Source organism: Ammospiza nelsoni, chromosome 7 (assembly GCF_027579445.1).
Source record: "Ammospiza nelsoni isolate bAmmNel1 chromosome 7, bAmmNel1.pri, whole genome shotgun sequence".
Classification (NCBI taxonomy): Eukaryota; Metazoa; Chordata; class Aves; order Passeriformes; family Passerellidae; genus Ammospiza; species Ammospiza nelsoni.
The window spans coordinates 1,257,038-1,269,554 of NC_080639.1; the positions used below are offsets into that span (position 1 = coordinate 1,257,038).

A 12,517-nucleotide genomic window follows, 5' to 3' on the forward strand; every position below is an offset into this window, starting at 1 on the left:
TTCTAAACTTTACCTACCTCCTTCTTCCCAGACCTGGTGGCTCTGCTGTGTACCTCACAAAGCAGAGCTATCCCAGCAAGGGCCCACCTGCTTCATTTACCTCACACAGCCAAACTGGAAAGAGCAGGAACTGCTGCCTCAGAGGTGTCCCATCACCACACACTATAATAACAAAGAAAATAAAGAATATTCTGTCAAATAATGAAAATCCTGCAAAGCCACTTTTTGACTGAGCAAATTCACCTGTTTCATACTTTGTGATACAGGAAAACCCCTTCACCAACTCAGACCAAACCTTTCCCTGTGCTCATTCCCCGTGACAACCCTGCAGCACTTATGAGCTGTTCCTTCTCTGGCCTTTTTGTTTCATTCCATAACACCAAAAGCAGAGCTAGGCCTGGAAATTAAACTGCCCCCACTAGTTTCATTCATAAATTTGGCTGCACAACCACCAAGTCAGCTATTGTTGTTATTTCTCACAGTTTACCACCTCCAAGCCAAGGAGTATTGTTTTTATTGCTATTGTGAGAACAAGAGCAGGGGAAAAAAATAATCTTATGCTTCCCTTCCCCTCCCAATCAAATATAATAGAGAAAAAAACAAATAAAAAAAAACCTCAACAGGGCAGATGTTGGATCCTCAAGGATTTTTTTTTTTTTTTGGAGCTATCTACAGGAGCTCAGCCTGGCGCTGCAGGTTTCTGAGTCTGAATTTTTATCAATGGGCTGCACTGGGTCCATTTGAAAAGCCAGCAGGTGTTCGAACAATGAAGCAGAGCTGCCTCTACATCTGGGCCACAAAAGTCATCGCCGTGTTTACAAGAAACAGGATAAGCAAGAAAACATCCTGCCACAGGCACCTAAAAAGCTGCAGCCCCTTGTTATTCTTTTTTTTTTTTTTTTTTTTCTCACACTGGGCTGTTTATTTATAGCATGAGAAGCTGAAGCAGAAGGAGGAAAGAAAGAAGTGAGAGGTTTCTCACTCATTTCCACGCAGGAGTGACGCACGTGCGACGCGGCAGGCGCTGGCTTGTATTGTCCCTTCAGCTCTGGGATCTCATTAACCCCTCAGCTCTGGCTGCAATTAATTAATGGTCAGGGCACAGCCTGCTGGGTTTGCTCCATCGATGTGACCAGTTAAGCCTGACTCATTCTGGGACACCCTGGAGGGAAACTCAGTCACCACGTTCTGGAAATAACGTCCCTAAAGCCTAAACTCACGGACATTGTGGGGGAGGGATGAGGGAAACTCCTCATCCTCAGCACTTAAGGTTGGATCCTGAGCTCCAACAGAGCAAGAGGATCTTCCAGAGCTCAGAGAGGACATAGAGGAACTTCTTCCCTTGCACAGTGCACCAAGCACATCTGCAGAACCAAGGGTTGTCACCAAATTTCAGCTGCTGATGGCTCATGGTCCCCCACAGAACCACTGCTTCTGCAAGTTCTTTCTCATGACATTTTGCTCTGCTTCCTTTCAACTTTTAAGTTTTAAACAAAGCAGGACACATCCAATTTAGTAACAAGACCAAGTTTTTTTAAATCAAATTCATTGAAGATGCACCAAAATGAAACCTCTAAAATGTTTCTCACCATCCTTAAGAACAGCTTGGGAAGCTCCAAGGCATCTCTGCCTTCCAGACTAACACTTTGTGACTCAAGTCATTCTTAGGTCCAGCAATCAAGTATTCCCTCACCTCATGTCCTCCTTTTAATAGTTTCACTTCTGGAAGCCTTCAAAACACACCAGTTAGAGCCCCCCTCAGAAACCTGGGGAAATGAGAGCTGAGCTGCTCAGTGTCTCGTGGAGTTTGACTTCCTTGCTTTTGAGCTGAGTCAAAGAGGATTAACTCAACAGGTGTTTTACTGAAGAGTGGGAGGGAAAACAAAACAAAACACAATGAAACAACTGCCTACGTGCACGAATAGCAGATGAATTCCTCCTCCCTTTCTGGGGAATGAACTGCTAAAGCAGATGGCAGACATCCCCTTCTCCTGCAGCCCCGAGTCACTCTTACTTCTGGCTTTAGACACTTCAAGTCCCAGAGCTCAAACGCTTCCCCTCAGTCAGGTCTGGAAGGGGATCTTGCTGATGCAGACTTGACCTCTGAAGGGTTGAGCTGCTTGCACTGCCCCTGACTCATGGTCTCCTGCACCCCGGTCATGCTCAGAGACACCAGCTGGAGCACAAAGGACTTTCCAGCAGCCTCTGTGTACCGTGCACGGTCTAGGATGGCTGAAGCCCAGACTACTGCCCTGTAAATTCATGATAACACCTCACAGCTCTTTTTTCATGAGCAGGAAGACCATCAAACAGCACAGGAATAAACAGAGACCAGCATCTTCCTCCCCTTTGGGCCATGGAATGCGAATTACAAATTGCTGTTCTGATTTCTCACAAACCCAGCTGGTCCTACCAAACCTCCTGTTGGCCACAGCATGAGACATGGGGGCTTGGGTCAGCTAAAATCCCACTGCAGCTGGAGGGAGCAGACAGCAGCTGAGGCTGTGTAGTGTTTGTGGAGAATTTCTTGAAGCTTTCAGAGATTAATGTGCACATAAGCCAGTGTTAGCACCCAAACTTTGTCATTTTTCCATCAAAATCATGAGAAAAGCAATAAAGCACTTCAGATTGCTGATGGTGAGCCTGTACAGTGAGGAAGTGGTCAGAGGCTCTGTATATCTTAGCAGAACTGAAAAGGGTCTGTCTAGAAGTGTCATTCCACATGCCATACTGAACATATCTTCACAAGAAATGCTACTTATTTCCAATATTTGGGTTGCAGGATGATATAGAAGTGAACTTTGCCCCTATAAGTGACTAAAGCTTGACAGAGGGTTTGTGTGAATTTATTAAAAACTCCTGAGCCGAAGCCAAACATTCAAGCCAACCAATGTCCTAAAACGTCTACTTACAAATTACTTGGATAATTGCCAGAAGCTCGAGTCTGGTCCCTTTTTCTGTTTCTTTCTCACCCAAAAAACATCTGGTGTGTGTTGCCAGTCTGTATTGACTGCTCTCTTGATGCTGTAGGCATCTTTAGGAACAGCATCCTATATAATTAAATAGCTGAGCACTGACGAACTGTTGTCAAGACAGAATAAAATCAATCCACTCCCTGTCGTGTCATAATGATACAGAGCTGGCACTGTTTGAACCAGCTTCTTTGGAAAGCTTTAATTTTATCAAACAACACTCTTTCAGGGGAGATGATTTGGGCTTTTGCTTTTTAACAAAGAGAGAAGTGGAGTGCAGCACACGGCACTTAATATCTGGCTGAGATTTAAAACGCATGCTCCTTATGAAGTGTGACATTTTATCCCTGAAGCCACAGGAACATTTCCCACATTTAAGTGATAGAGGGAAAATTCTTCAAATTAGATTTGAACTTTATACCTTCTAATTCTGCTGCAATCCCCCTCCTCCATGTACCACGCTCGGGCCTGATGAACACACTGTGATATCAAAGTCTAACAGACCTGAGTGCTGACAAATCCCCTTCACTTAGCCTGGAAGTAAGCAGCAAACCTGCTGGAGATCCAGGAGTCAGTGTTAACTGGGAAAAATAGCCTGGAAGTAAGCAGCAAACCTGCTGGAGATCCAGGAGTCAACATTAACTGGAAAAAAATAGCCTGGAAGTAAGCAGCAAACCTCCTGGAGATCCAGGAGTCCATGTTAACTGGGAAAAATACCTTGGAAATAAGAAGCAAACCACCTGGAGATCCAGGAGTCAGTGTTAACTGGGAAAACAACCCAATCACAAGGCTAAATGAAGTGGTGAGTGCAGCCCAGTGGCAGAGCCACCCCTCCTGGGTGTCACCATGAGCTGGAAGCCAGCACTTGAGGCTTCAAGGGTGACCCAAGACCCCAAGGTTTGCAAAGGGCCACCCAGAGCTCCTTTAAACACTTCCATCCAAGCCTAAAGGAAAACCAAACACCCACCTGCAAGGAATCAAGGTCAGAGGGAGGGAGCAGCCCTCCTACAACAGTGGGCTGGGTGAGCTGGGGGTGTTCACCTGGAGAAGAGGAAGCTCCAGGGAGATCTCAGAGCCCTAAAGAAGCTCCAAGAGATCTAAAAAGGGACTTTGGACAAGGGCCTGGAGCGCCAGTGCATGGGGGAATGGTTTTAAACTAAAAGAGGGCAGGATTAGGTGGGATAATGGGAAGGAATTGTTCCTGTGAGGATGGGCAGGCCCTAGCACAGGGTGCCCAGAGCAGCTGTGGCTGCCCCTGGATACCTGGCAGTGTCCAAGGCCAGGCTGGACAGGGATTGGAGCAGCCTGGGATAGTGGAAGGTGTCCCTACACATGGCAGGGGTGGAAGGGGATGGATGGGATGATCTTTGAGCTCCCTTCCAACCCAGACCTTTCTGGGATTCTGTGAAGCCCTGAGCAACAGCTCCCAGGCTTGCCCATCACAAGGTCCTACTTCTCACTTTGCAGACTCACAGGTTTGCTGTGCAACTCAGCTGTAACCAGGTCCCCATTTGGGGACAGTTGTCCTGCTGTAACTGCCATCCTTCAGGATGAGGAGAACCCACAAGGATCATCAGGTCCAACTCCTGGCCCTGGACACCCCAAAAATCCCACCCTGTGCCCAAGAGCCCCTTCAGAGGAAGCTGCAGACCCCAGTGAGGTCTGACCTCTCTCTCCTCCAGGCTGAACAATCCAAGTGCCCTCAAGCTGCTCCTTCCCTATCTTCTGTGTCTCCTTTGAGCACCCTCTAACAGCTTTAGATCTTATCTAAAGCTGCCCCAGCCCAGAGCAGAGAGGACAATGCCCTCCCTGGCCTGGCTGGCACTGCTGGGGTGATCCCCCAGGACAGGGATGACCCTCCTGGCTCCAGGCACTGCTGACTCAGATCCAGCTGGCCACGGACCAGCACTGCCAGATCCCTGCTGCCCTCTCACCCCACAGTGTGTCCCTGCCTCCAGGGCTGCCCCATTCCAGGTGCAGCATGCAGCACTCTGTTAAGTTCCACACAGCTGGGAGTGCCCAGCCTCACAGAGCACAAGGCACACTGCATCCCAGGCTGTCACACCTGTGTCACACCCTGTGTCACACAGCAAACAGAATGCTGGACTCCCAAGTGGTGGCCCAAAGCCTCAGCCCACCATGGATGAAGGAGGAAGCCCTGACCCACAGCTTCTCCCTTTGCACTTCTCTGGGCCAGCAACACTCAGGAAAAACCCACTCCACCTTCCACCCTGCACCCTGAGGGACAGCCCAGACCTCTGGAAGTGCTTTGAAATACAAGTTGCAAAGGCAGAACATGATTCCCATTAGGTTGCTTGCTTTCCCTAAGCCCTCTTCAATAACAGACAGGTGCACTAAGCTCTTTGCCAGGGACCCACGTTGAGAGGAACAAGACCCTCCAGTTTTATGTTTTACCCCCTTTGTAAGCTCACAGTCACCTCTTAAGCTCGTAATAAAAGATTCTTTTTTCAGAAATGATGGCACCTAGTTTCCAAGGCAGCAGGACTTTTAAGCCTGTGTTTGCAAGAGCCTGAGGAATTAGAGATGCCAAAAGGCACAGGCTGTACAAAACCCATCCCCTGTTCCTGCTGGATAGATCAAATAACACACTTGGAGTTTTTAATGCAACACAAGCTGCACGAGGAAGTGGCCAGTGATGCTGTACAAAAAATGTACAATGAGTGGGATAACAGCTACAAATCCCTTTAATCTCTGGTCTTACCTCGACATCTCAGACTGTTTGGAGCCTGCAGGGATTATTGGAGGCGTGTGATTCCAGAATGGAAAGAGGGAGATGTTTCATGGTGTTCACTGACCATGAGAGATCTGCTGGACCTCAGCTGCAGTGAGCACAGAATCATTTTGGTTGGAAAACACCTCCAAGATCATCAAGTCCAACCTGTGACCAATCCCCACCTTGTCACCTAACCCCAAGCACTGAGTGCCATGTCCAGGAGACCCTTGGACACCTCCAGGGATGGGGACCCCATTGCTGCCTGGGCAGCCCTTTCCAAGGCCTGAGCATCCTTTCCATGGAGAAATTCCTGCTGTGCCCACCCTGGCCCAGCCTGAGGCCGTTCCCTCTGCTCCTGTCCCTGTCCACCCCGGCTGTCCCCTCCTGTCAGGAGCTGTGCAGAGCCACAAGGGCCCCCTGAGCCTCCTTTGCTCCAGGCTGAGCTGTGGGGACATCACAGCCCAGGCAGACCTTTGTCCTTTCACTGCAAATTACTGAAAAGCTCAAGGACTCAACTGGAACCCTGTTGGAAACCAGAACATCTCCCACTCCCTGCTTTCCCCTTTTATAAATGTCTTTTTTCTTAGGCGAAACCAATTACTTACTCTTAGTCATCCACAGCTCCCATTTCAGCTCAAAACCAGGCTCCTTTCCCATGGAAGAAAAAATAAAAACCAACTCTCCTCATTTCATAATTAATTTTTCTTCATGACTTTTCCCAGCAACACAACTCATTTTTTTCCCCAAGTTCTCTAGGAACTGATGAAAATGAAAATCCCCTCAGCTTCCCTGCACGCTCTCATGTGCATCACTTCTTTGTAGCTTAATTTCCCATTTTTAAAAGGAAGACATTTGCTTTCCTCCAACTTTTTTTTAGGGGGGGCAGGGTGGAGAAGGCAGGTGGGGAAAGTGAGCAATAAATATTATTTCATCATTAATACAATGACAATCTTGTGCACTGTGACACCGAGGTGCTAACAGAGGGCAATAAATCCAGATTAATAATTAACATCCACATCATATCAAGCCATCTTGGTGCTCTCACTTCAACTGCTTCAGAAATCTTCCCACTTCTTTATTGCAAACACATGCAATAGGTCGATCAGTCCTTAAAGCCACACACGCTGATGGAGACAGCACTGCTGGGACTCTGCAGGTAAAATTTTTGGCTGAAAAAAGCACAGTTTGGCATCAGAAGTGGCGTACAGATGCCAGCACCAATGGAAATAAATATGCAAGGTTCCTATTTGGGCTGCAAAGACTAGAATATTTTATTTAAAAAGGAACAAAATACAAGTTACTTACTGCTTTTGAGACCCTCCTGACCTGCATGTGGATGAGGATCAGGCACTGGAAGGAAGCAGACAAATTTCCCATGTTAATTTCAGCGTGAAGAACCCCTTTGATATTAACTGAAATTTATTGAATTAATTGAAAATTACAAGCTGATTTTACAGCATTTTCTAACCTCAGCACAAAGAAAATGCAACAAGTTCTCCTAAAAACCCCCCACGGATCCCATGCACTTAAAGAAATGATGTGGTGGGCATAGTCATCATATGGCTTGAAAAACAATATTCTTAGATGCTTTTATTATGGTCTTCAAGATACATGTTTTCAAGCTTTTCCTCCAAAACCAGGGAGGGCTAGAAACTTTATTTCAAAAACTTGATAGCCAAGAGTCTCACCTAATTATGTGAACTGGGGCTTCAATGGGAGAAAAAAAAAGGGGGGGGGGAAAGAAAAGGAATGCAGGCATACAGAAATTTGTGTTAAAAAAATATGATCACTGGCAAAACTTTACTTATTGTCCCAAAATTCTTGCTTTTTTCCTTCTCACTGGCTCTGTGGATGAGTGCATTTTCCCCCCAAAATTTGTGCCGTAATCCTGTCCTCTAAACTTTTTAAGTTTTGTAAGTGTTAAGGGCATGGAAGACCTCTAGAAAGTTGCCTCAATAGGGAAAGAAATAAGAAGAAGAAAGAGGAAAAATGTGAATGCAACAGGGACAAGCCCTTGGTGGGAGAAGGAAATAACAGGGAGGGGGGAAAGTAAAAAATAAATAAGGAGGAAAGAGAAAAATATAGGAAAGGGGAAGAAAAGGGGGGAAAAGTACAGGAAAGGGGGAGGAACATATAGGAAAGGGGAGAGAAGGAAATATAGAATATAGGAAAGAGGGGTAAAGGAAAAATACATGGAGGGAGGGAAGGAAAAGAAAGGAAAGGGTGAAAGGGAGAGGGGGAAGGAAGATATAAGAAAGGGAGGAAAAAGGAAAATAAAGTGAGGCAAAGAAAGGGGAGTGAAGGAAACTAATGGGGAGGTGAAAGTAATGGGGGGCTGGGAATGAAACTCGGGGCAAAAACCAAAACTAAGGGAGCAGGCAGCGTGATAATGATTGCAACGAGGGATGGTTTTAAAGTAAAAAATGAGAGATTTAGATCAGATTAAGAGAAGAAATTGTTGACTTTGAGGGTGCTGAGACCCTGGCACAGGTGCCCAGAGCAGCTGTGGCTGCCCCTGGATCCCTGGCAGTGCCCAAGGCCAGGCTGGATGGGGCTTGGAGCAGCTGGGACAGTGGAAGGTGTCCCTGCCATGGCAGGGGTGGCACTGGATGGGCTTTGAGCTCCTTTTCGACCCAAACCACCCCGTGATTCTGCGGGCAAAAAAAAAAAAAAAAAAAGTTTAAAAAAGAAGGCGGAAAGGCTGGAGCTCCCTTGGCTCGGAGGAGAAGCCGCGGGCACGGCTCGGCCCCCCCCGGGCTGTGTCCAAGGCAACGCCGCGGCCGCGGGCGGCTCGGGCCGAGTCCGTGCCGGTGTCGGCCCAGCGAACTCAGGCTCGGTACCCCGGGGCTCCAGGGACGTGCCGGTGCCGGCCCAGCGGGATTCGGGCTCGGTTCCTCTCGACCCGGGCCCCGCCTCGGTGCCGGGGCGGCTCTCGGCGCTCAGCATGTCCCAGAAGTGAGTAGCCCGGGGCTGCAGCGGGGCTGAGGGCGAGAATCCCCTCAGAGGGCTGGGATACGGCCCGGGGGAGGCGGGTGGGTGCACTCACAAAGTCACCGCGTCCTCTCAGGAAAACCAGGAAAATGTTAATATTATTCCCTCAGACCCTTTGCTCAAAAAGGTCCTCTCTCTTACAGCCCACTGTTAGTGAAAATCTCCTCAGAGGGGTGAGACACAGCCCAGGGGGAGGCGAGTGCCCCCCACAAAGCCACCGCGTCCTCGCAGGAAAACCACTTAAATATTAACATTATTCAGTCAGACCTTAGTGCAAAAGGTGTCTCTCTCTTTACTGTTCGTGAAAATCGCCTCAGAGGGGTGAAACACGGTCTGGGGTGAGGCAGGCAGATGCACCCACAAAGTCACTGCATCATCACAGAAAAGCCAGGCAAATGCTAAAGTTATTCCCTCAGACCCTTTGCTCAAAAAGTTCCTGTCTCTTACAGCTCACTGTTTGCAAAAATCGCCTCAGAGGGGTGAGGAGACACAGCCCGGGAGGAGGCAGGCCGGTGCACCCACAAAGCCACAGGAAAACCTCTTAAATGTTAACATTATTCTGAGTTGTTAACATTAGTCTGAGTTATTCACTCAGACCTTAGTGCAAAAGGTTCCTCTCTCTTACAGCTCTCTTACAGGGTCAGGGCTTCCTCCTCCATCCATGGTGGGCTGAGCCTTTGGGCCACCACTTGGGAGCCCACTGTTTGTGAAAATCACCTCAGAGGGGTGAGATACAGCCCGGGGGGAGATGGGTGCACCCCACAAAGCCACCACGTCCTCACAGGAAAACCAGGCAAATGTTAATGTTATTTACTCGGGCCCTTTGTGCGAAAGGTTCCTCTCTCTTACAGCCCACATCGTGTCTTGTTGCCCCCCAGTAATTTTAGCACAGTGCAAAGCTTTATGAGTTTGTCTGCAAAAAATAGACAATGACAGCACTGGAGCAAAGTGCCTGCAAAGAGCTGTGCTCATTGCCCCAGAAACATCACTCCAAACCCAGCAAGTATTATTATTGTTATTATTATTGTTATTGTGCTGCAGTGCTGGGAGCTAAACTGTGAGCATCTTCCATAATATTATCCCTCACTGTTGTGCTGTTTGGTGCTCCCAGCTCCAGCAGCACAGCCCAGCTTGTGGAGGCTCTTTTTCCCAGTTCCAAGCTGGGTATGGCTTATTCAAGTTCACTGAATAATAGTGCATTAGTAAAAACAAAATAGAAAACACCTTGAGGTGGTTTTGCTACCTCCTTCTGCTCCTCTCCTTCACACCCAGACGTGACCATATTCAAACTGCAGGTTGTGAGCAAAGCCTTTCCTGGCATCTTTCCCATGGTCTCCCTTCTCTGGCATCAGTGGTACCAACCTCAAAGCCCACTGCTTCTTTTGCCCAGTATCCCATTTCCAAACTCACAGCTTTTTGCCAGGGAAAACGCCCTCAGATTCTAAACCATCCTTCCAAATTCAGAACCGGAGCAGCTCTCCTTGTCACCAGCGCCTTGGGTTTCATAGAGCTATTAAGGATGGACAAGATTGCAAAATCACCAAGTCCAACCTTCAACCAAAACATATCATTAAATGCTACATCTGCTTCCAGGGATGGTGACTCCACTGTTCCCCTGGGCAGCCTGTTCCAATGCTTAACTACTCTTTTCAGTGAAAAACGTTTTCCTTATAACCAATCTGAACCTTCTTGACTTAACTTGAGGCCATTTCCTCTTATCCTAGTGCTTGTTGCCTGGGAAAAGAGGCTGAGCCCCAGCTGACCACAAGTCTCTTTCAGGCAGCTGCAGAGAGCAATAAGGTTTCCCCTGAGATTGTTTTCTCCAGCCTTCTTTACTCCACTCTTGCCTCCACTCATTGGCAGAGCCAGACACCAGTGAAAACTCCACTGCTTTCCAGCCAGACAGCTCCTTGGTTCAGGAGAGAAAGGTGAGAGGAATGAAGAACAACATCCCCAAGGGCAGGGCAGAGAAGGTCTGGGAGCTGTGTCCAAGGACAGACCCATCTCAGCCTGCAGTTGGAGGAAAGCTTGGTTAGATCCCTGGTGGATCCAGTGCAGGGCTTGTATAAATCCTGCCTAACAGTCTCATGGAATCAGTTAAGTGAAGTTCACAGGGTAGTGGAGAGTTGTCTGAATTGTTCTCTTTAAAAGGAAAAAAAAAAAAAAAAAAAAAAAAAAAAGAAAAAAAGAAAGAAAAAAGAGATAAAGGAAGAAAGAAAAAAACCCCACAAAAGCAGTGTTTGACCTCTTCTTCAGAGTTATCTCAGAATCTGTCATTCCTACCCAGTCTCTGGATCATGGTTGCTGTTATTTGAGCCAGATTAACACCAAAGGAGTCAAACTGAGCATAGCTGGAAAAATACTTGTGCTTCAACTGGTTTGCCTCAGTTTAATTTTAACAGAGACAGGGATTTTAGCATTTCCTATGGCATTGCCAGCCCTGAACAGCAAATCCATATAAACAGGATCATATGCCCATGCCCCATGACAAGAGCACACATCCACTCCTGTTTCTGAGCAAGGTGCTGCTCAGGGACTCACTCCAGTTTGGTGTTGAAGCCCCTTGGCTCAGGTTGCTATAATGACACTGTAGCTGTGGACAGCACAGGATTTACAGCTGGGCTAATCCAGCCCTTCCCAAATACGAGCCAGGGTTGGATCTCAAATAAGTTACTGAGGCTACTGTTAAGCTGGTTGGTTGCAGTGAGGTTATGCTGGCCGTGTACCATAAATCAGAGTTGTTCAGGTTGGAAAAGCCCTCTGAGATCATCCAGTCCAAGCCTTAACCCAGCACTGTCAAGGCCACCACTAACTCAAGTCCCCAGGAGTCACATCCAAATGGCTTCTAAATCCATCCAGGGATGGGGACTCCACCACCTTCTTCTTTCCATGAAGAGATTTTTGTTAATATCCAGTCTGTCCTGTATCCTCTCAGTAGCTCATTCCCACTGGGGTTCATGAGAAGGCTGGAGAGGGACTTTTCACACAGGTATAAAATAATAGGACAAGGAGGAATGGCTTAAGCAGGAGGGCAGGTAAAGATGGGATATTGAGGAGAAATTCTCCCCTGTGAGGGTGGGCAGGCCCTGGCACAGGGTGCCCAGAGGAGCTGTGGCTGCCCCTGGATCCCTGGCAGTGCCCAAGGCCAGGCTGGATGGGGCTTGGAGCAGCCTGGGACAGTGGGAGGTGTCCCTGCCATGGCAGGGGGTAGGATGGGATGATCTTTGAGCTCCCTTCCAACCCAAACCATTCTGGGATTCTGTTATTTTACAAACCTTCCCTGGTGCAACTTGAGGCCATGTCCAAGGTGTTTTAAATGCCATGTGACAAAAATTACTTCCAACAGCCTGCCTTACCTGAAGGCAGTGAGACAAAGAGACAATAATGCAAGGGTTGTTATGAGAAAGAGCTTTGGTTCTTCAGAAATAGAAATGCTACACCGCTTTCCTTGTTCTGAGGTTCTGAGGCACGTTCACCATCCTCCAGGAGCTGTGATTCTCAGAGGTGTGGGCTAAAGCAGCAGGTTTAATTCCCCTGCCTCAGGAAGCTGTGTCAGGGCAGGGAGGGAGCTCAGAGTCAGCAGTGCTCTCTTAGGGTCACTAAGTGCAGCAGGCAGCCCAGGGAGCAGTCAGCATGCCCAGACATGCCTGGGATTTTCCAGGGGCAGTCTCAGCCTCGGGAGGGAACAGAGCCATCAAGTGCAGGGTGTCTCACTTCCCAAAGCACTCAGCCCCAGCATTTGCATGCAGATGTACCTTCTGTTCCAGACACTGGAGATTCTCAGAGATGCTGCTGCATTTATGTTTTCCTGCTGTTTCCT

At 48.0% G+C, this 12,517-nt stretch overlaps 1 protein-coding gene across 1 annotated transcript in view; it reads left to right on the forward strand.

Moving 5' to 3' along the window:
• Nucleotides 1–766: 766 nt before the first annotated feature.
• Nucleotides 767–12,517, forward strand: part of IQCA1 (IQ motif containing with AAA domain 1) — a 120,955-nt gene continuing 109,204 nt past the window's right edge. Inside the window, exons 1-2 of the mRNA XM_059475865.1 lie at nt 767–833; nt 8,475–8,661. Coding sequence (XP_059331848.1) covers nt 767–833; nt 8,475–8,661 — 254 coding nt within the window. The remainder of the gene's footprint in view (nt 834–8,474; nt 8,662–12,517) is intronic.